The sequence below is a fragment of the Crotalus tigris genome, unplaced genomic scaffold, assembly GCF_016545835.1.
Source record: "Crotalus tigris isolate CLP2741 ecotype Arizona unplaced genomic scaffold, ASM1654583v1 scf7180000024461.5605484, whole genome shotgun sequence".
NCBI classification, from domain to species: domain Eukaryota; kingdom Metazoa; phylum Chordata; class Lepidosauria; order Squamata; family Viperidae; genus Crotalus; species Crotalus tigris.
Window position 1 is genome coordinate 2,088,260 of NW_024100632.1, and position 22,647 is coordinate 2,110,906.

At 48.6% G+C, this 22,647-nt stretch overlaps 2 protein-coding genes across 3 annotated transcripts; both read right to left on the reverse strand.

Annotated features, from left to right (window-relative positions):
* Positions 1-5,886, reverse strand: PRKAB1 (protein kinase AMP-activated non-catalytic subunit beta 1). Of its 2 annotated transcripts, none has more exons than XM_039332677.1 (8): positions 5,728-5,886; positions 4,501-4,725; positions 3,670-3,836; positions 2,999-3,092; positions 2,134-2,248; positions 1,723-1,856; positions 905-973; positions 1-821 (listed from the first exon to the last, which is right to left on the reverse strand). In XM_039332677.1, the coding sequence occupies exons 2-8, from the start codon at positions 4,657-4,659 to the stop codon at positions 744-746; spliced, it is 816 nt and encodes a 271-aa protein (XP_039188611.1). In that variant the 5' UTR covers positions 4,660-4,725; positions 5,728-5,886; the 3' UTR covers positions 1-743. The 2 variants fall into 2 exon arrangements, with proteins under 2 accessions (XP_039188611.1, XP_039188613.1); XM_039332679.1 differs by having other exon boundaries at positions 5,595-5,731.
* Positions 5,887-8,885: 2,999 nt separating this feature from the next.
* Positions 8,886-21,755, reverse strand: TMEM233 (transmembrane protein 233). The gene is made up of 3 exons (XM_039332695.1): positions 21,289-21,755; positions 14,999-15,133; positions 8,886-10,154 (listed from the first exon to the last, which is right to left on the reverse strand). The coding sequence occupies exons 1-3, from the start codon at positions 21,511-21,513 to the stop codon at positions 10,143-10,145; spliced, it is 372 nt and encodes a 123-aa protein (XP_039188629.1). The 5' UTR covers positions 21,514-21,755; the 3' UTR covers positions 8,886-10,142.
* Between the last annotated feature and the right edge of the window lie 892 nt (positions 21,756-22,647).

Below are 22,647 nucleotides of genomic sequence, written 5' to 3' on the forward strand. Positions count from 1 at the left end.
CTGTTTTCCACTATGCCTTTTTATTTATTAAAACCACTTTCTGAAACAGGGTAAATACCAACGACAAGACAGGTGGACCTAAAATACTGATTTGGAAGGCTGCCGTTGAGCCGATCATTCCAAAGAATAAAGCTGCTGCTGGGACGGCTGAAGATCGCCGAGGATCCACAAAACCCATTGAAAGCACCGAGGCTGCTGACTCCCTGCCGGGGCGGGGGGGAGGAAGAGAAAAGAGTGGGCTATTTCCCCCCTTCTTTGGTCCTTATTGCTGCTGTGATCAACTAAAAAGGTTTTTTAAAAAAACGACGACGGCAGGTTTGGCCAGACAGTTGATTGCAACTGTAGGATTACAAGAAGACATTTTCAGAAGCAACTGATTTGAGACACCCGTCTCCCTTTGGCTGTTGTAGCTGTCCTCTGGCTTTTCGGTAGAAAGCGTTGAAGAATTTAATTTAATTTTCAAAGTTAATTGGCCTGCGTGGTTTTGGCTGTCCTCTGGGGTTTTTTTCTCCCCCCTCCTTGCAGGCAGCTTCATGCTTGATTGACAAAACCAGGGCTGATCGTCTGGATCGAAAGAACAGGCGAGGAGAGGAGAAGCAAGGCACCAGCAGTTCAACCAAAACTTTTTTCTGGGGATGGGGGCAGTTTTAACAGCAAGGATGCTGCTGTCGAGTTTGGGGGCGTAGGGGATCCTCTGGATAACAATTCCTTCTCTCGCACCGGTCCGCTTTCCCTCCCCTCATTCATATGGGCTTGTAGAGCAACGTAGTCACGTATTTCTTCTTGTACCGGTGGGTGGCGCTCAGCACCATCACTCCGTCCTAGGAGAGAAGAAAGAGGGGAGCCCTCTTGGAAGGTGGAGCCCCCCTAAAGAAGCCCTGTGCCGCCACGAGGCTGCTCTTACCTTGATGGACAGCGCGTAGAGATGGTTCAACATGACGTGATTCGGTTCCGGAAGGAGAGCTGGATCGCACTAAGCAGAAGAGCTTTGGGTTAGGGATTCAACCTCAAAGGGGCTCCGGGCCCAGATGTGCATCCTGTCCCCTCCGCCCCCCCCAATACAGGTAGTCCTTGATTTACAGTCATTCGCTTAGTTACAAGCTGACATAAGACCAGTCTTTGCATTTAAGACCATCTCAGGATCAAAATTTAGGCACTTGATCACTGCCGAGTATTTCAGACAGGCGCAGCGTCCCAGGTCAGCTGATTCCCCATTTGCAACCTTCCCAGCCAGCTTCCAACAAACAAAGTCAACGGGAGAAGCCGGATTTGTTTAACAACTGTGCAATTCGCTTAACAACGCTTAGCAACCGGGGCGAAAAAGTCTGTAAAATCAGGGGGGGGGGGATCACTTAACCTCCTGCTTAGCAACAGTCATTCTGGTCCCGATTATGGCCGTTAAGTCAAGGGCCACCTGCATTAAAAGATGTGCTACAAAAATGGACATCCATTTTTGCGGCTGCCTCCAAGACTCGTCTCATCCCCAGTTTTAAGCCGGAAGGCAGCTCGAACAGAAGAGCAGGCAGCACCTGTAAAGTGTCTGAAAAAGCTCTCTTTGTGTCGGGCTTCTTATTTGAAGCAATTCTCTCACCCCCTCCCCCACAAATGCTTAGCCTAGGCTTCATGCCCCAGAGAACACTGGGAGCTGTAGTCTCAGCACAACTGGAGAGGGCTAAGCCAGGCTAGGAGGGCAAAATGTTTGGCCTGCTTCTCGCAACTTACAGAAATCCCCGTGTCTTTGTTCAGGATGACTTGCAGCAGGTGGGGAGGAAGGATAGGGGGCGACTTGAATCTCTCCTCCGGCTTAATGATGTATGGGTCCTGGTGATACGGTCCAGGTGGCGAGCTTGACAATTCTGGGGGGAGAGAAAGAGGGAGCATACTAAATCAGGAGTCTCCAGCTTGGCAGCTGTAAGACTTTAAGAATTCTGGCTGGCTGGGGGATTCTGGGAGTTGAAGTCCAGATATTCTAGTAGAGAGAAATTCCCTGAAGATGGGAGCGGGGGCTCCGGCACAAATTCAAAAGCTCGTAAGAGTGGACCTTTGTTTCAAGTGACCGACCCAGATTAGATCTTGCCATAAACCAAAGTGTCGTCCTCCCTTCCCTTTCGGGTTTTTGCACGCGCGACTTACCTGACACTTCGGAGCACTTTTGGGAATCGACCATTAAAGCATCGAAAACTTCAAAGTCTGTCTTCTTCACTTGGATGATATTGTTGACGGTCCCTAGTTGGCTGGTCACCACAGGCTAGGAAGAGAGTTTGTTAGATCCAGCAGGAAAGCGAATCAGATCAAACAGAAGGTTAGCCCTATATTGACTTGGGAGTGGGGGGGAAATTAAGTTTGCCTCCCCAAATATGAGCCTTTCATGGAAAAGGTGACAAAAGAGGGAAGCTGGTTAAAGAGAGATCCAGTTTGGAACTAGGGAGGAATTTCTCCGACGATGGGAACCATTAATCCGTTGGATGGCTTGTCTCTGGAAGTTGTGGGTGCTCCATCACTGGAGGTGTTCAAGAAAAGATTGGGCAACTTTTTGTCCAGGAGGATATAAGGACTCCTGCTTGGGCAGGGGGTTGGGCTAGAAGACCCCTCACGGTCCCTTCCAGCCCTAGGATACTATAAGTATTCTTCCCTTTGGGGAGGGGAGGGCAGTCTCTTAAAATCACGGTTATCTTTTCTGAACAGCCTTAACTAACCCAGTTCCTGCTTCCTTGTGACTTTATGAAACACCATCGGGGAACAGCTTTTGCGCATGAAAAGATTGTTAACAGATTTATTGCTACGGATACATAGGTGGCGGACAGCCAAATGCCCTTTCAGAAGTGGCTGGAGCACGGCTCTTATTTCCCCCGACCAAAACGACCAGAAGAAATTTCAGCTAAGGAAGAGCTGACGAGCCGCGGAGGATGCTCAACTGACAGGCGTCAAATGCGGAATAATCCATTTATTCCCAGGGTAACGAAGCGAAGCAGATTCCCCTGAATAAAAACGGTCTCACCTCTGAAGGATCGTGAGTCCACTGGCCATCCACAAAAAACTTGTACTGGTGTTCTCCTTCTGGAAGATCGAGGATTGCTACGAAATTGTTGTGGCTGTGAAAAAGGGGGAAAAGAAACCACCTGTTAGCTTTATCCAGTCATTCGATTGCAAAGGACTCTGGGGGAAAAATCACAACAGAATAACGTAAGCGCAACAAACTGCTGGGTGCCTCCCTCTCAGTCCAACAACCCACCTCGCAGGGCTGTTTGTTGTGGGAAAATATGGAGGAAAGGCGCATTAGATAGGGTCGCTGCCTTGAGTTACTTATAAAGTAATAAAGGCAGGATAAAAATCTAATAAATAAACCAATGATATGCAAGCCTAGGTATTCGTACGTAATGGATCTTACTTAGGTTAACCTCCTGCACCCGTTTTCCTTCAGAGGCTAAAAAAGGGAGGAACAAAACAATCAAGCCAGGAGGAAAACATCTCGAGACAAAAGGGCAGTTTGGGAAAGCCAGGCGCCAAAAGAAAAACATTTGCATATTTAAGGGATTGATAAAATAACAAACTGTTCTTACATCTCTGCAAGTCAATTTGAAGAGACGCAGCTTATCTATGAACTAATTTCCCCCCCCCAACACACCCACAGCCCGCAGGAGATGCCTGATTTCCAGACTCGCAGTTTACCTCCGAGTAAGCGGGAGTTTGCTCCAGTTGTTGAAGGAGCCCGATAAATAAACTTCTTTGCCTCCGCCGGTCCACCGGAAGACAGTCGGCTGAGCTTGTGTGGGGCCTTTGTCGCTCACTTCCAGGTCGTGTTGCCAAGCCAGGAATTCGTCTTTCTCCATCGGAGCCTAGGAAACAGCAGACTTCGGGAAACTGGCCACGATTGTTCCGAGATCATAGCTTGCGAAAGGCTAGGGTGGCATCTGAGGCCTTGCCATGTGTCCCACCCACCCCCAAAAACGAGATGGAAGGGATTCCGGACAGGGTCTGCTGTACATCACACCAAGGATGACAGCTCGGCCTCCTTGCTATCATAGACGCCCCTCATCTTACGACCGGTTGCTTAATGGCTGTTCAAAGTTATGACAGACTCCCATAGAGCTACTTATGACCCGGATTCAAAGTTCCTGCATCCCTTTTCCTGCAGTCCCATGACCACATTTTGGGCACTTCGGCAACTGGACCGCATTTATGGCAGTTGGCTGCACCCTGCAGTCACGGGACCACCCTTGGCGATGCCTTTTTGTCAGAAACTGACATTTGAAGGTAGTCCTCAATTTACAACAGTTTGTTTAGTGACCACTCAGAGTTACAACGGCACTGGAAAAAGGTCACCCGTGACCATTTTTCAGACTTAGGATTACTGCAGCATCTCCAGGGTCAGGTGGGCAAAATTCAGAATCTTGCCCACTGACTCGTATTTATGATGGTCACAGCGTCCCAGAGTCGCACGATCCCCTTTTGCGACTTTCTGACGAGAAAAGTCAACGGGGGAAAGCCGGATTCACCTACTTTCATTTCTTCTGCATTGAACAGGTCAGCATCTTCGGGACTGTCCATCAAAATCTTGGGCCTGTCTCCATCCTTTGATCCCCCAGGGCTGTCCCTTCGAGCTGCCTTATGGCCTCCGTGGCGCTCTACGCCAGACCGTTCGCTGCTGGTGTTCCCCATGGCTCTTCAAGGGTCAGGGATGGTGGCTGGCAGATGGATCTTTTTTTTGATTGCCAGCTAGTCGCCCTTATAAAAGAAGGAAGAAAACACGGCAGAAGAAACCAGACCGTAAGAGGAGAAAACAAACTTTATCTACAGAAAACAATCAAATGCCTGGACGGGAACGCATTGTACCAAATAAGGGGGCATGTCCCCTCCCAAAAAGGTTAATTCACCTCAATTGATCTTCCATCGTTTATCAATCACTTAATGACCCACAAGAGATTTACTGACTCCCTTTTGACTCTTCCCCCCCCCCCTGCAACCATTTTTACATACTCATCAATCCTTAGGAGTCAATATTGGCTACTTTGGGGGGACCCTGCCCTGGATTCCCAATTTGGCAAATTTTTGGATGGGAAAAAAATCAACCATCGTCATCATCAAGAAAGAAACCACCATGGTGCTCATCAAGATTGTGATCAAAATCATCACCACCAATCGTCAAGAAGCCATCATCAATCAAGATCATCAAGAAAGAAGCCACCATGATTGATCAAGATGATCATGATCAAAATCATCAAGAAGCCATCATCATCATGATCATCAATCAAAATCCTCATTAAGAAAGAAGCCACCATGGTTGATCAAGATCATGATCAAAATCCCCATCATGATCATCAAGAAGCTATCATCATGATCATCAATCAAAATCATCAAGAAAGAAGCCATCAAGATCATCATCATCAAGAAAGAAGCCCCTCCCCCAAGGATGCTTTTTTACGCTGGGCTTTTTTCTTTATTTGGAGGATTGTTGTGAAGTCACAAAAAGGCAACTCCTCTCCCCCCTTCCCCGTTACAAAACCCGGGCGGCCCAGGGACGGTGGGGGCCCAGAGGACCCCCGGGCCAGCCATGGAGACCCAAGACCCCCGGGCGAAAGCTGCTCCCGTCCTACCTCGCGGGGCTGTCGTGAGCCCCAACGCGCGCTCCTGGCGGGGCAAAGAATGCGCCGACGAAGCAGCTCTCAAACCCCGCCCCTCCCAAACCGGGCGCCGCGCTCTGCACATGCTCAGAAACCCCGAAGTCACCTCGCGTCGGGAGAGCCGCCGATTGTGCAGGCCACCCGGCCACATTCAAAGCCCGGAGCGGCCCCCGCGGCTCAAGCCGGTCTCCTCCCTCCCGCCCCGGCTAAAGAGCAGCAACAGCCGCCGGCGTAGATGGCAAAACACCCGGTTCCTTCGCTTCCGGCCCCGCCTCCTTAGGTAGGTCTCTCCTTCCGGTTCCTGTAAGAGGCCGTCGCATAGGACGCTTAGAAACGCGCGTGCGCCGGCCAGAGTTAAAGGGCCTCGCTTCGCTCTGGGCTCTGGCCTGCAAGGACCGCAGATGGCCAGGAGGGGGCGGCAAAGGATTAGGAACCGAGGAACCCGGGAAAGGCAGATGCTGTTGGATGCTGTTAAAAGGTATTAAAAGGTTAAAAGGCTGCCGGCTATTCCAGGTTAAGTTTCCTCGTGCAATTGACCGATGGGGATTTTGTGAATGCCGACGGCGTTCAAAGGGTGTTCCAGACTGTTTTGGGCTTGCAGCCAAGGCGCCTATCGCCATTGGGACCAATCTCTGCTTTCTTTTGCTCAGTAGTGACTTTTTTGCTTGCAGGTCTTTGCATTTTGTGATTTTTCAAAAACGAATGGGACTCACTCGCTGAACAGTCACCTCATTTCTTATCCAAAAGTTCTTGTCCTAATTATCCACGTAACTCCAAAATGACCTGCTCACTCACCCAGACTCCATATAGCTGCTCGCCTTAGGATAGGGAGGCAGATGTTATATATATGTAACATGTTTAAATGTGTGTTATGTATGTGTACACTTTTGTGGGCCCTAAACAGAGGCCCAGGTGGTAAAAATGGTACATTTCATTTGCACTGCTGTTAGTCTCATTTTCTCCATTTATTTGGCTTTGCAGCCTGTGCTCTTTCCACGCCAAACTGCTAATGCACCTGCTGTCTATTTACGCGCCCTCTGGGGAGAGAAAGCAATGCCGGGCACGTCAAGGCTGCACAAATTACATAATCCGGGCCATTAATGTTGTGCACACAATGTCCTGGGGCTTCTTAGGGACTCTTTTGGCTTGGACACGTTATTTCGTTCAGGTGACAATCTTGGGAGTTCAAGTATTTGCCAACTGATGAACACCCAGTGAAAATCTGGTATGCTCCTGTCTGATATGCACCTGTTAAATTTCTTTCTTCGCCAATGTCAATGAGAATAGGGCACAGAGCCAGTTTGGCCTAGTGGTAAATGTACTAGGCAGGAAATTGGGTGACGGTGAGTTCTAGTCCCGCCTTAGGCGTGAAAACCGGCTGGGTGACTTTGGGCCAATCACCAGGAAACTGTGAGTTCTAGTCCTGCCTTAGGCACAAAAGCCAGCTGGGTGACTTTGGGCCAGTCCCTTTTTCTCAGCCTAGCCTACCTCACAGGTCTGTTGTGGGGAAAATGGGAGGAGGAAGGCTCATTCAGTCGGTTCAATGCCTTGAGTTATTTTAGAGAGAATGGAGGCTGGATACAAACAAAAAAACAAATAACAGCAGGAGATTTTGAAAGGGTCAAAATCCTTGTAATTGGACACCTGAGCGGATCTGGAAGCTTTTTTCAGAAGACAGTTCTCTTCGCTCACTCGCCTGCTTTAATAATTCCCCCAAAGCCTGGATGGCGTTCCAGTTTTTTGGCAGAACCTACTCAGGCAGGAAAAGTGGAGGAGGCGAATTCTATCTGCAGCTCAGCTTCCGGCCTTCAGCCACTCAAGAATAATTATAGATTTCCGGCGTTGGTTCCTGTGCTGGGCAAATGGGCAACTTTCCGGAGCCCCTAGTAGCAGAGGAGAAAGAAAACTGGTGTAGCAATGAAGTGGACCAAACATTACGCTAAGTTTTGTAAGTATTTAATTGTGGTGTATATATGTATATATCATACAACTGAGAGCCACTCTGGTTTGTTGGTTAAGGTACTGACCCAGAAACCAGGTTGTGAGTTCTAGTCCTGCTTTAGGCATGAAAGTCGGCTTTGTGACTTTGGGCCAATCACTGGGAGACGGTCCCCAATCAATCCTCTCTGTTGCTATTCTGGAGGAAAACTGAAAGAGCCTCAGTCCAGCTTCACATGCCCCCATGGAGGGCTCAACCACACCTTGGAGTATGGGCAGATTTTGGCCTTCTAGGCAACTGGTCCGTGGGCTTTGCTACTTGTGGAACCAAAACCTCTCGCGACGCCTCTGGTCTAAATATCTGCTGGCTTTTCACCTCATCTACTGTAGAGACCTGGGTATATTTAGCAGGCCTTCTCTAGGATTACAGACCAGGATACTGCAGTCGCTGCTTTTTGGCAGCTCAGCTGTCCTTAAGACCCGAAGGAGGCTATATCCAGGGACGCCGCCGAGCATCAGTTTTCTGCCTCCATCTGTCTCTGCCTGTAAACCCTGCCAAGGGGAGTGGGGAGAGAGAGACAAGAGGGGGCAGGGATTTGGGACTTGAGTCATCCAGAAATGCTCGGGATGGTAAGGGAGAATTTGACAGCTGAAGCCCACGGCCAGAAGGCTCTCCAGCCTGGCTCTTAGGACAACAAAATAGTGTCAGACAGACTTGCTAATTACAGCTCCAAAGGTGTTGGATGGCCTGACGTCCAGCATACCATCTGGGGACGGCCGTTGGGTTTGTGTGCAGCCTCAACCAGGCCATCCCATTGAGCTAAACTCTTTCAAGCTTGGTTTTCAACGAGTTCGGCACAAACCTCGTAAATTTTGTGAAGACCCGTTTTGAGTTTGGTGGTGTGAATCTTGCCGATTCCCACGTTCTTCCCAAGTCCTGTGTCATCAAACCCAAGAGACAAGAATGTCGTGGGCAGGTGGAGGCTGACCTTGTCCAGGCAACTGTGAGTCGGTTGTCTGCACAGGTAGCCCTTGACTTAACAATTGTTCGTTTGAAATTACGACAGCCCTGAAGAAAGTAACTTTAGGGCTGGTCCTTGAACTGAGGACCGTCGCAACAACCCCAGGGTCAGGGGATCCAAATTCAGACACTTGGGAAACAGCATGTATTTTCAGCGGTTCCAGCATCCCGGGGTCACGGGCTGGCTGGGGAATTCTGGGAGTTAGCATCGTAGCCCAGGTGGAGAAACACCGCTCTCAATTATGGCCGACCCACCCTCATTCAGAGTTCCTCAGTCTGCGCCGAAATGATGGAACGAAAGCACATACAAACCAATGCAAGTTTATTCTTTGAATTCCTTAACAAGCAGGACTTTTCATTCTGCAACCTGACCAGGGATCTTGAATCCCCTCCCCCCCCCCGATTCATGACCACGAAATCACCTTTGAAAAAATAGGTGTAAATAAAATAGGTGGAATACCTGAACCTTTTCCCATACCCCTGGCTCGTAAACCAAGAGACATTACATTCCTCACTGCCATCCTGTCAAGGATTTCTGGATCCAGCACCACAAAGGGAAAGATTGGATTTTTTTTTTTCACGGTAACAACATACTCGACCTGATTAAATTTCAACTCCCCTTTTTCATGCCTTTGGTTTCTCGGCTTCTCAGCGTCACCCCACCCCCCCAAAACCGTATCTTTCGCAGAAGTCCAAGGAGCAGATAATAACTTTGATTTCCAAGCGTTGATTTCCTTCTTTTTACAGAGTAAATCATCCCAAAAGACATCGAAAGCGATGGGTTTATCCCCCCCCACCCCCACCCTCATTCCTTCAGGTAGCCACCAAGGAGTTGTCGTTCTCTAGGTAATGCATGCTTTCTGCAACTCGCAGACAGAAAGGGGTACACAGCCAGTGAGAAGAGGCATGATCAAAACAGACGCATGACAGATATTGTAAGGAGGGTCAGATTCATTCCTGCCCAAGAGAGAGAAAAAAGGAGGAGGCTGAAAACATCTCCTGGGTGTGGATGTGTCCTATGGATCCCTTCACCTCTGGTGCCCTGAGATGCTACGTTGGGTTCATGGATGGAAGTCAGAAGTCCCAGGAAACTCCACCTGTGGGACAGATCTTGCATCCATTCACCGATCCGGAAAGTTCAGCCAGCAAAGATCTCCAGCCTGGGAGACAGCCGAGTGCAAAAGCCGAGGACAGGGCAGGCGAGCTACACGTTACACTTCTGGCGTGCAGGAAAAGGGAACAGAGGGTTGCCAAAAGGGAGTTCCATAAAGACGTTCTTTAAGAAAGACGGGTAATTATTTTTTCCCCCTTTTTTCCTGTTTTCGGTTCTTCGGAGGGGAGGGAACTGCTAATCTCTCGACACAGGGAACCCACCGCCAGCAAACGATCACTGGAGATTTTCACCTGTGCCTCGAGCCAGGTTTGTAAGATAAAAATGGAACAAACCAGATCTGGGTTTGCTTTGTTGAGCATCCGTGTTTACATTTTCTTCCTGGGTACAGACCCTCCCCCTGTGTCACGGGCCTGGAGATGGGATACGTTCACATCCCGCGTCTCTGCATTCAGATGGTGTGCTGCATTGCAGGAAAAAAATAAAAATAAAAATGGGGAGGTCCAGGAGAAGGGACGGGAGGAGAGAGGGGAGGGGAGGGGAAAAAAAGAGGCAGAGAAATTGAGAAAGTTTGACCTAGTAAATTATTCATCCACCGGGCCTAATGGACACATTATTTAATGGTTTGTGTTCCCATTAAACAAACAATCCCTTGCATTAGCAGCTCCGTGCCCTTTTGAATCAAAAGCATTAAGTTCCCATTGACAGATGTCACCTCCCCAACACTAAAAGCTGAATTATGCATCAGGGCAGTCTAAAAAAATCAATATCCAGCCCAGTTGTCAGGAAATGACTCCGGCTTTGCTAATGTCGGAGCCTTTTGAGGGGGGTTCCAATGTTTTCATAAAACCCCCTCCAGCTTGAACATGGAATGCGCCACCAGGCTCTCCTTAGGCCATTTCTGGAGACGCTACAGCAATGTTTCTCAACCTTGACAATTTTAAGGCATGTGGACTTCAACTCCCAGAATTCCACAGCCAGCAATGCTGGCTGTGGAATTCTGGGAGTTGAAGTCCACATGCCTTAAAATTGTCAAGGTTGAGAAACACTGTGCTACAGGATGAACTTGGAGCATCAGGGATGACCCAGCACTCAACCCTGGCAATAGTTGACCCTGGAGAAATTACCGGTAGTCCTCGGCTTTATGGCCATAACTGATCCCAATATTTCTGATCTTAAACGAGACATTTGTTAAGTGGGTTTGGCCCCGTTTTGCCACCTTCCTTGCCACATTTGTGAAGGAAATCACTGCGTTTGTTCAGTTAGTAACACGGTCACTAAGCGAATCTGGCTTGCTTTCCCGTGGACTTTGCTTGTCAGGAGGTCACTAAAGGGGATCACATGATCCCAGGACACTGCAACCGTCATAAATACACGCCAGTTGCCAAGCCTGTGAATTTTGATCATGTGAGCACGGAGATGGCTGCAACGGTCGTACGTGTGAAAAGCGGTCATAACTCACTTTTTTTCAGTACTGTTGTAACTTTGTTCACCAAATAAACCCTTTGCAAGTCAAGGACTAACTGTATTTCCAGGGTTGCCAACTAACCGGGAAAGATGGGGCCCAAATCGCTCCGAAGCAAAGAAGCGAGGCATCTTTCTGCCGGGGCGTGATTTATGCCATTTTATTGCTGTCTCTTCTCTTTGCAAGCGGGCGCTTTTCCAAACCAGAGTTTCGCTCGCAGCTGCCCATTTTCATTTACAAGCAGGCCTCTGGGGGCCCCCAAAGCTATTCTGGTAAATCATGATCAGCCTCAAGCAGAGATTCTTCCAAGCAAGGCTGAATTAGCGCTCCCTGGAGTCTCTGTCATCTTCCCAGCCTTCAACTTTCTTGGCGACTCGATTCCAGCGTGATGGCAAATTGCAAGCATCGTTTTGAATGCTGGTATCCTGGCTCTTCCCCTTGGCAATCCCCTGCTAAGCTAAGGAACTTCACACATGGATATTTTGTTTGTTTGTTTGCAAGAATCTCCCACGTGAAATGCTTCCTATTTGCCACCTGCCCCTTCATTAGCACCCGTGTTAACAATCATCTTTCAGACATGTACAGTCTTGTGCTCGCTTAATTAAAGGCGCTCTTTGAATTGATGGAGTCCCTCTCAAAGCAATTAATCCAACCGCCGCCAAAGGGAACAGCATGAACATAAAAACACAGCTCTGAAGAGCTGGAAGGGATCCTAAGGATCATCCAGTCTAGAGGTTTGCAAAGATGGCAACTTAGTAATATGTGTAGACTTCAAACTCATAGAATTCCCTAGCCAGCATGGGTTGACTTCATCTCCCAGAATTCTCTAGCTAGCAAAGGTGAACCTCCAAGGTCCTTCCAGCTTCTACTCTACTCTACTCTACTCTACTCTACTTCTGTTCTACTCTATTCTATTCTACTCTACTTCTTTTCTATTCTATTCTATTCTATTCTATTCTATTCTATTCTATTCTATTCTATTCTATTCTATTCTATTCTATTCTATTCAAATCTCGTTTCTTTGCGATTTGGCTGTGAACGTGACTTTTCTCCTTTCCACCCACAGAGGGCGCTGAAGACAGCTCGCCCCAGCGAAGAATGGAATGAAAACACAATTAAAAACCTAATTAAATGTGCATTAGGAACACAAGTGCTTCCTCCATCGGTACTTTGATAAGCAATGTCCATTGATTACGTGGATAAGGCTTGGAACATCGTCGAACTCCGAAGCCCCTTCCCCAAGTCACTACCCCGTCAGGCTGCAGGTGCCACCCCCACCCCAATAGCCTTTCCTATGAGGTCAATTCATGAATGCAGCCTTGCGTGTGAAGCTGCTCCCCTTTCTATGGGTATCATTGTGTTATTATATGAATGAAAGGGGTGGAGTTGCAAGGCAATTCTGGTTTTGGCCTTCTCCACCCAATTTTTATCGGAATTGAACCATTGAGGCCCCCGTCACGATTTTTTTTTTAATGACTGTCAGTCCTTTGACTTAACAACAATTGATTTAAAGACCATTCAAAGTCACAACGGCACTGGGAAAAAAATGACTTAGGGCCATTTTTTTAGCCTTACGACCGTTGCAGTCTCCCCGAGGTCACGGGATCAAAATTTGGACACTTGGCAACCGACTCATATTTATGACGGTTGCAGCGTCCAGGGGCCACGCGATCCCCTTTTGTGACTGTCTAACCAGCCAAGCCAGAGTAAGGGGAACATTGGATAAAATGCCGTAAGCAGTAAAAAGCACAAAATAAAAATACAACAGGCGAATCCAGCCCAAGAAATGTGATCACATCCCTCTAACATTCTCATTTATTATTCATTTTTGCTCTCCTAATTTGCCCCAGAAATTCACCAGGTGGATTGCAAAGCTAGCAAAAACCTTAAAAGAGCGAAACGCAAGACGTGCACCAAACTCGGGGGGGGGGGGAGAAAAAAATAAAACACCTATAACAGCACAATGCAATGGAGACATGCAGGGAATAAATAGTGCTGAAAAGAGAAATGTAGTGCAGCCAGGGTCCCCCACCCCCAGGGCCATGGCCCACCACCAGGTGTGGCAGACAGGCTTTAAAAGGGTGATAATTTGATAGAAGAGCACTCAAAAACTCGTGGGCTCTAGCAGCAGGGTGGTTAGCTGTTCTTTCAATTCCCTCGGCGGCTGAAATTTTGCATTAATCGTCGGTCCTCGTCCAGCTTAATGGAAAAAAAATGTTAATTTCCTTCCTCTCCTGATCCTAACCGTGCCCTCTTTGCCAGAGATGTTAGCTTTCCACAGACAGTAATTGCATCAGATCCTATTTTGAAATGAGAAATAGCGAGAAATGAAGACGAGAAAAGAGGAAAGTCTTGAATGCCTCTCAGTATCGTTGAATTACAACTTCCACCGTCCCTGATCACTAACTATAGGAGAGCCTGTTTGGTCTAGTGCAGGGGTAGGCAACCTTGGCTCTTTTATGACTCGTGGACTTCAACTCTCAGAATGGCTGGCTCAGGAATTCTGGGAGTTGAAGTCCACGAGTCATAAAAGAGCCAAGGTTGCCTACCTCTGGTCTAGTGGTTAAGGTGCTAGCCTAGGAACCAGGAGACAGTGAGTAGGAGAAAGTGAGTTCTAGTCATTTGTCCAGAATAGTAACGGGGTATCTTGCTTGATCGTGAGTTGGACTAGGTCCCTTCCAACTCTGTTATTCTGTATTAGCCACGAAAACTGACTGGGTGACCCTGGGCCAATCACCCGAAGACTTCTAGTTCTAGTCCCATTAGGATGGGCTGACCGCTGGAATCAACGTACTGTATATAGCTGCCCATCTCCTAGCGGTGATTTGGGGGAAGTGCACGAAAGATTAAAAGCCAACAAATGCAATAATAATCAATACATTTCTTGAACAGATATGGAGACAGGCTACCCATCTCTAGAGCCCAGGAGAGGAAAAGGAGACAGACCTACAAATAATAACAATTTGAGGTAGGTGATGAGCTATTGGGGCCCAATTTTATATCATCCCCATCTTGATTGACGGACCAATTTGGGAAGGCCGGGGTTGTCTTTTACGGCATGGGATCCAAACCCATTTGAAGGACAGCGGATCAGGAGATGAAACATTTATTGCACTGTGTTTTGCTTTTTCTATGGAGAGATTAAGGTAGCCAGGTGGGAATGCCTGCTTCTCTGATGCCCACCACAACGTTGTCTGTTGGAACTGGGATGGAAGAGATGGGCCCAAAAGTAGCCCCATAGCACCTGATTTGGTTCTTCTCTTGGTTCCGTCCAGCTCCTCAGCTTTCTACCACTCCGGCATATTTGTTAATCGCTATCCAGGGTACTGAACCTGCTTCCTAATTCCTGCTTTATTCAATTGTCTATCCTACTGTATATCTATATTATCTATAACTACCATATTTCCCCCAAAATAAGACCCAATCAGAAAATAAGCCCTAGCATGATTTTTTTTCAGGACGCTCCGTAATATAAGCCCCACCCCCAAAATAAGCACCGGGTTAAGATTGTCAGCATTTAGTACCGTATTTCCCCGAATATTCCCCTTACCTGGAGAATAAACCCTAATGTAAGTCTTTAATATAAGACCCGGTCTCATTTTGGGGGAAACACGGTATATCATTTATAGCATCTATATCTACTTGTATTCATCCATCCATCCTTGGAGAACCAGGGACAGTCCGTTGTCTTGAGAAATTTAGAACTTGTCAGCTGTGTTGAATCTCTACTACTCATCCCTCTCCTAGGCTGGGCTGGATGGTGGGTGATGAACATTGCAGTCCTGCTACACACCAGCCTGAGGACAATGAAATACAAGCCACGGGCAATCCAAGCCGCTTACCGTAGTATAATGGACAATACAAAGGATTGCAATCATCAAGACACCGATCAGAATTGACGCAATGGCGACCAGCAGAGCCGTGTGGCCCAGCCTTTTCGATCCTTCAATGTCGCCTTGATTGTAGCTGTTTAGCGCCTGCAGAAGAAACAAGAAGAAGGCAGATGCAGCCCAGGTTAAAAATCTCGACATTCGCGTCACCTGTTCTATTACCGTGGAGCTCTGGAGACAAAAACATAGGAAGAACACTTGCAGGAATTGGGGATGTCTAGTCTTAGAGAAGAGAAAGACTTGGGGCAACATGATAGCAGTGTTCCAGTATCTGAGGGGCTGCCACAAAGAAGAGGGGGGTCAACCTATTCTCCAAAGCACCAGAAGGCGGGACAAGAAGCCAAGGATGGAAACTAATTAAGGATAGAAGCAACCTGGAATGAAGGAGAAAGTTTCTAACAGTGAGGACAATTAACCAGTGGAATTGATTTCCTTTAGAACAGGGATCTTCAAACTTGGCCCTTTTATGACTTGTGGACTTCAGCTCTCAGAATTCCTCAGCCAGCTGGGAATTCTGGGAGTTGAAGTCCACCAGTCATAAGAAGGCCAAGTTTGAAGACCCCCTGCTCTAGAAGTTGTGGGTGCTTCATCACTGGAGGTTTTCAAGAAGAGACTGGACAGCCACCTGTCTGAAATGGGATAGGGTCTCCTGCCTTGAGCAAGGGGCTGGACTAGAAGACCTCCAAGGTCCCTTCCAGCTCAATTTGGATTGAAAGGTCAAGATCCATTCGGGCACTTCTGCATAGGAGGGCATTCTCACGCTTGGCAACTGACTCGTATTAATGACGGTCACAGCGTTTGGGGGTTTGTGTCCTGCGATCCCCTTTTTGTGATCAACAGGAGAAGGGCCCGATTCGCTTAACGACCGTGTGACTCATTTAACCACTCCGGCGATTCTCTTAACAACGGTGGCGAGAAGAACGGTGTCGTAAGGTGGGGCAAAATTCGCTTCATAAATGAAAGAAATGAAACAGAAGTTTCGGGCTCAGCTGTGGTCGTAAGACAGCCTGTATTTGCCTGGATTCGGGGGGGGGGGAAATAAAATTGGACGTCCGAGCCAGTTACGACGCCCCTCCCGAAGCACAAAAGCAGCCATTTAAGCCCATCCCTCTGAGGACGCATCTCCCCTCTCCTCCTGGCCCTCCGAGATGTGGAGAAGCCGCTTAACACAAACAGATCTCGTTACCGCAAGGGGACACCGGGGCAGCCTACGCAGGCAACCACTCAAAGTCCCAAGGGCCGGGCCTGAAAACTTGACTCCCTCTGAGGTCAGGAGTAAGATGACCCTCCGAAGAAATAGCCGGGAAGGGCTCTTCGAGTTGAACTGGGAACAGATGTCGGAAACACTTCAAAAAAAAAAAAAATTACACAGGTAGTCCTTGGTTTACGGCCACCTGGAATGTCTGTTGCTAACTGAGACATTGGTTGAAGGGAGTTTCGTTCCATTTTGCCGCCTTTCTTGCCCCGGTCGTTGAGCGAGTCTGTTGTTGTTAAGGAAGCCACACGGTTGATAAGGGCCCCATTTTGCAACTCGCCTTGCCACGTTTGTTACGTAAATTGCCGCCGTTCGTTAAATTAGTCACACGGTTGTGAAGTGATACCTGCTTAGACCAAGGCTCTCCAAACGTAGCAACTTTAAGACGTGTGGACTTCAACTCCCAGAATTCCCCAGCCAGCCCTCAATTCTGGGAATTGAAGTCCACAAGTCTTAAAGTTGCTACGTTTGGAAACCTTTGGAGTAGACTATTTCAAGAACAGACAAGACAACCATTTGACCGGGATGGTATAAGGTCTCCTGCCTTGAGCAAGGGGTTGGACTAGAAGACCTCTGAAGACCCAACCGGTCCTATGATTCAATAATAATAATGAGGAGGAGGAGGAGGAGGAAGAGAAGAAGAAGAAGAAGAAGAAGAAGAAGAAGAAGAAGAAGAAGAAGAAGAAGAAGAAGAAGAAGAAGAAGAAGAAGAAGAAGAAGAAGAAGAAGAAGACGAAGAAGAAGAAGAAGAAGAAGAAGAAGAAGAAGAAGAAGAAGAAGAAGAAGAAGAAGAAGAAGAAGAAGAAGAAGTTGGAAGGGACCTTGGAGGTCATCTAGTCCAACTCCCTGCTCAGGCAGGAAACTCTATACCATTTCAGACAAATGGCTGTCCAGACTCTTCTTAAAAACTTCCAGTGTTGGTACACCCACAACTTCTGGAGGCAGGTTGTTCCACCGATTAATTGTTCTCACTGTCAGGAAATTTCTCCTTAGTTCCAGGTTGCTTCTCTCTTTGGTTAGTTTCCATCCGTTGCTTCTTGTCCTGCCTTCAGGGGCTTTGGAGAATAGATTAACCCCCCCCCCTCTTCTTTGGGGCAGCCCCTGAGATATTAAGTTATAAGCAGTGCAAAAAAAGGGGGACCTTCAACTGCCTGGGACTGGAGCTTGTTCACCATCTCCCAGCAGATCGGTTTTGCCCAACGGGGCAATTTTATATCCCAGCTTGAAAAAGCATCACCACTGTCCACACGCCTCGGAGGGCTTCCCGTTGCAGAAATTCAGAAAGCGAGCGCGTGGGTAGAGGAGCTACCCCTGCCCCCCCATCTTGCCAATCTGGCTTGCCTGCTTCCACATCCTGTTGGCTGAGGGAGGTTCCCTCAGATCTCAGCCGGTTTGGCAAGGCTCCCTGTATCTCCCGGAGCTTCAAAAGAGCCCGTTGTCTCTTTTCTAAGTAATGCACTGCAGTCCATTAAGGCTGCTAAATGCCTTAGACTTGTTTTTGGCCCAGATCCTTCTCCCTGTCTGGGATCAATAGAGAAAGGGTGTGACTTCTGCTGCAGAGGGCTGCAACCATAATCTGAGCTTGTGCTGGCCACCCCCAAGGACCAGACGGGGTCCACCTCTTCTCCCAAGCACCTGAAGGCAGGACAAGAAGCAACAGATGGAAACTAATCAAGGAGAGAAGCAACCTAGAGAAATCTCCTGATACTTAGAACAATTAATCAGTAGAACGGGACGGGACAGTCACTTGTCTGGAGTGGTCTAGGCTAGGGTCTCCTACTTCAGCAGGGGGTTGGACTAGAAGACCACCAAAGCCCCTTCCAACTCTGTTATCCCTGTTCTGTGTTCTATGCAAGTAAGGTGAGCCCAGCCAATACGGGAACCTCACTGTGTCACCACCAGCAAAAGAGTGATTATAATCCAAGCAGGATTTGAGGGAAGAATTAGATTCTAATCTCAAATCCTAGATCTGCAGAGCCTGTTGTTTATATTACATAGTTACAGGTGCTTCATCACGGGAGGTTTTCAAGAAGAAATGGGACAACTGTTAGAACGAAGAAGAAATTTCCTGACAGTGAGAACAATGAACCAGTGGAACAACCTGCCTCCAGAAGTTGTGGGTGCTCCAACACTGGAGGTTTTGAAGAAGAGACTGGACAGCCACATGTCTGGAATGGTGTGGGCTGGTTTCCTGCCTGAGCAGGGGGTTGGACTAGAAGACCTCCAAGGTCCCTTCCAGCTTTGTGATTCTGTTTTAGTTTGTCTGTTCGTAACTCACCATCTTCCATAATGTAGTAAGCCACCTTCAATGGCTGTATGGATGGAAGACGTTTGGCCTATTGTGGATATAGCTCATCAGCCATGGTTAAGAGTCTTCCACTTACGGACCACAAGTGGGGACTTTCTAGCGCTAAGCACTTGTTAAGTCAGACACCCCATTGTTGCGTCCTTTTTGCCAAGTGCTTAAGGGAATCACACAATTGTGAAGCTGATCCAGGGTCCTCCATTGGCTCCGATTGTTGGAAGCTGTCTGGGAAGGCCACAGACGGTGATCTCAGGATGCTGCAAACATCATGAATACCTGTTGGTTGCCAAGCAACCACATTTTGATCAGGTGACCCTGGGGAGGCCACAATGTTTGTAAACATGAGGACCGATTGGTAGCTGTTTCTCCATCATGGTCATTGTGCTAGAAGAAACATTTACTGATTCCTATATTTATCTACCCTCTTTCTACTCCAGTGACAAGCAAAGCTAAAGGACGACAACATTTGAAGTTTCAAACACTGATGAACATAACCACCAAAACAGGCTGCCATAACAGCCTTGAAAGCGATGAATCCTTTACAGCAGTGGTTCTCAACCTGTGGGTCGGGACCCCATTTGGGGTCGAACGACCATTTCACAGGGGTCGCCAAACAACGCAGTCCGCCATTTTCCCCCCCTTTTCCTTAGCTTAGTCTAATTCTATTGGCTTTCAAAAGCCAATAGGAATTGTCCAGGCTGTCTCTGCCCTGCTGAGCCCGCCAAAAGTCCCATTCTGCAAACGGTGCTGCACCAGTTGTGTAGTCCTCGACTTACGACCGGTTGGGGGTCGCGGCATTAAAAAGGTTGAGAACCACTGCTTTACAGCTTGTCTAAACAAATCAATCCAGAGCGCTTCCTCAAGACGGGTTGGACTAGAAGACCTCTAAGGTCCAATTCAGTTACTCTGTTCTGCAATGAAACAAATTACCAGGCTCAAAATTATCTTATTTTGGACACATTAGGTGAAGGCCCAGCTTCCTTCAGAAATATATAATTCAGGATGAGGTGGAAGGAGAAAAATATAGAAAAATTGATAAGGACCTTGGAGATCTTCTAGTCTCAAGGGCGGGAGATTATACCATTCCCAACGAAGGGCTGTCCAATCTTAGCACCTAAGAATAGAGGCAGTTCAAAGAAGGAATTATTTTCTTTTGTAAAATTAGTCAGAACTGATCCGTTCAATATTTCCTAAATTCAATATTTCTAGATGTATCTCTCTGAGGGCTTCAGTCACGATTGGTATAACAAGGGAATTCGTTTCCCATAAGTACAACTTTGATCTGCAAATCCTGGTGCTTTGTAATCCCCCCCCCCAACTGTTTCTCTTCCATCCTAGCATCTGTCAAAATAGCAACATCAATGAAACTGGTTTTTCTTCCTTTCAGCCAAACTGCGCAACCACAAAAATATACACTCCCAAGGAGATTCCACCGTCTGTCTTTAGAACTGAGGTATAACTTGCTTGGCATCGGGATAGGAGACCACCTGGTCAGCCCAGAGCGATGTAGACTGGGAACTAAACCATAGCAAAACAGAAGGAAGCCATGCAAAGTATTTTATCGTTTCCAAGAAAATTGCACAGCCTGGTCTTTTTTGCTTCCAAGTGATGTTGTCTGAGAGAACGAAGAACGTTAAATGGGTTCTAAGTGACCTGAAATTTTAAGATCCCTTGGGGGAACAGCCTTTACATTTGCAAATGTTCATCAACACACAATGTCATGGCATGGATCTCCCTCAAAGGCTGATATTCCAGAATCTTTCAGCATAAATGGCAAAAGAGTGACAGACAATAGCAGTTAAAAGTGAACTTCAAGCTGTCTCCAATTCCCACATACAGACTGGTTAATGGAAGTATTTCAACCTTTGGTGGCAACCAAGAGATTTGAGACTTCCTGTCCAGAGAATTCCTCAGGATCGCTTCTATAAATCCCCCCACCTTTGCAATTTTAATACTTCTACTCCGCTTCCAGACTTGAGCTGGGGGCATTTAGGGTAAAAGCACCCAGTGCCCAGCCCCACACGCTGATAAAGTGCAGTCAAGCAAACCAGCCCGGGCATATTTTGGAGAGAAGATTGGAAGCCAGCTTTAGAGATGCAAACCCGGTTAACCGTTTACACATTGCGGACCAAGCTGCAGCTTGCGGGATCCGCACCTTCAATCAATTCCTAAGCAAAACCCGGCAGGATCCGTGCAGCGGCTACCAGGGCCCGTCGCCTCGAAAACGGGAAGGCAGCGCTGAGCCTGAAACGGTCCCTTTGGGTTTCCCTCTTCCTGTCCGGAGGCCAGAGCACCTAGAGAGCCCATCTCCTTGGTCCCCGAGAGGCCGACCCCTAGCCCCCAGCCCCGCGCCCCCAAACCCACTTTTCCCTGCAGTTGACCCTCGCTTAGCCCCCAACATCCAGATGGAGCGCTTCGTGCGTAAAAGCGCACAAGCGCCCTAGCCCAAAAGGGACGGGAGAAAGGGTTACGGTGAAGACCGGGGGGGGGGGGGAGAAGGGTGGCGTTTGGGAAGGGACAACACGGGGGGACCCGGGGAGGGGTCTCCTCCTCCCCTCCCGCTTCCGTTTGCAGGGGTGCCCAGGAGGCGCTGGGTCCCGGACAGGTCCTGGTAACATTTGGGCAGGGCGCGGAGTGCCAGCGGGGTCCCTCGCTTCTCCGCCCCTGCCCCCCCCCACTCACCATGATCGAAAAAACGAAGGCGGCGATGTTGACGGGGTACGCAGGGCAGAAGCAGGACAAAATGCTCAGCCACAAGTAGTTTTTGGGCGCGGGACGCGGCTCCTCTTCCTCTTCGGGGCCCGGGATATCCTCGGCGCCGTTCAGCTGGAGCTCGGCGCCGCTGCAGCTCTTCTCCCGGCCCCGCTTGAGGTCGGAGTAAGCCGGGGGAGGCGACGAGCCCGCCATGGGGAGAGCCCGAGAAGGCGGCGAGGCGAAGGCGGACGGGGCGGACGGCGGAGAGCGCAAGGAGAAGAGCGTGGGAACTGATTCAGCCCGGGCTCATTCCTCTGTCCGCTCGGGAACCACGACGCAGCTGCCCCCCAAAAAAGCCCCAGCCGAGCCCGGCTCGCTCCGGACCCCGGCTCAGGTTTCGCTCCAAGAGAAGACGCGCTCGCCAGCTGTGCCAAGGCGCGCCTGGAGCTCCGCGCCGCCTCGGGTACCCCCTCACCGGCAGCGGCTCGGGAGGGGAGGGGGGGAGAGGCGCCTGATTGGCCAAAGACAGCTCTCTTTGACCCAATCAACGTTGGGGAAAGGCGGGGAGACGGGGGCAAGAAGGCTGCGGGGGGGGGGAGCCCGAATGGGAAACTTGAACTTAGACAGGGGGAACCTCAGAGGTCTTCTAGTCTAGGCCACCCACCACATGATGCTGGACTTCTAGGCGAGCCTTTTTCTTTGGGTTGTTTTTTTGGCTGGGGAGGCCAAAAAAGATGTTGAGGCTCTAAGAAAGAGTAGAGAGAAGTAAAGATGATCAGGGGACTGAAAGCTAAAACGTATGAAGAACGGTGGCAGGAACTGGCCGTGGCTAGAAAATAAGGACTAAGGGATGACATGATAGCAGAGTTTCAATATCTCAGGGGTTGCCACAAAAAAGAGGGGGGCCAACCTAAGTCTCCAAAGCCCCTGAAGGCAGAACAAGAAGCAACGGATGGAAACTAACCAAAGAGAGAAGCAACCTGGAACTAAGGAGGAATTTCCTGACAGTGAGAACAATTAATCAGTGGGACCCTCCAGAAGTCGTAACAAATTTTAAGCTGAGTTGGATGGAGCCCTTCCCTTGCAAAGAATCTCACAACCTCAGCCCAGGCTCTAAATATCCTGCTTCAGCAGTAGAGGCTCTTTAGAAGTCCCCCAAAGACAGCCTTATAAATCAATCTGCAGAGAAAATTGCATTAATGTGCTTTCCCCCAGTGTAGGAACCCTTGGCTGGATTCTCACTGTGTCCCACTCAGCTGAATCATCTCCATTTTGCTGTTAGATGCTCGCCTTTCCAAAAGATTTATATAACCCTCCATCGGGAAGTGAAGGATCTCCAAATGCCTT

What these genes read in the sequence shown, in the direction of transcription:
- TMEM233 (XM_039332695.1), bottom strand. Translation starts at nt 21,513, where the DNA reads ATGGCGGGCTCGTCGCCTCCCCCGGCTTACTCCGACCTCAAGCGGGGC. An exon ending in CCTTCGTTTTTTCGATCATG is followed by an intron (nt 15,134 to 21,288) that starts GTGAGTGGGGGG and finishes TTTCTTCTGCAG; the next exon opens with GCGCTAAACAGCTACAATCA.
- PRKAB1 (XM_039332677.1), bottom strand. Translation starts at nt 4,659, where the DNA reads ATGGGGAACACCAGCAGCGAACGGTCTGGCGTAGAGCGCCACGGAGGC. An exon ending in GGACTCACGATCCTTCAGAG is followed by an intron (nt 2,249 to 2,998) that starts GTGAGACCGTTT and finishes CTCTCTTCCTAG; the next exon opens with CCTGTGGTGACCAGCCAACT. An exon ending in ACAAAGACACGGGGATTTCT is followed by an intron (nt 974 to 1,722) that starts GTAAGTTGCGAG and finishes TCTTCTGCTTAG; the next exon opens with TGCGATCCAGCTCTCCTTCC.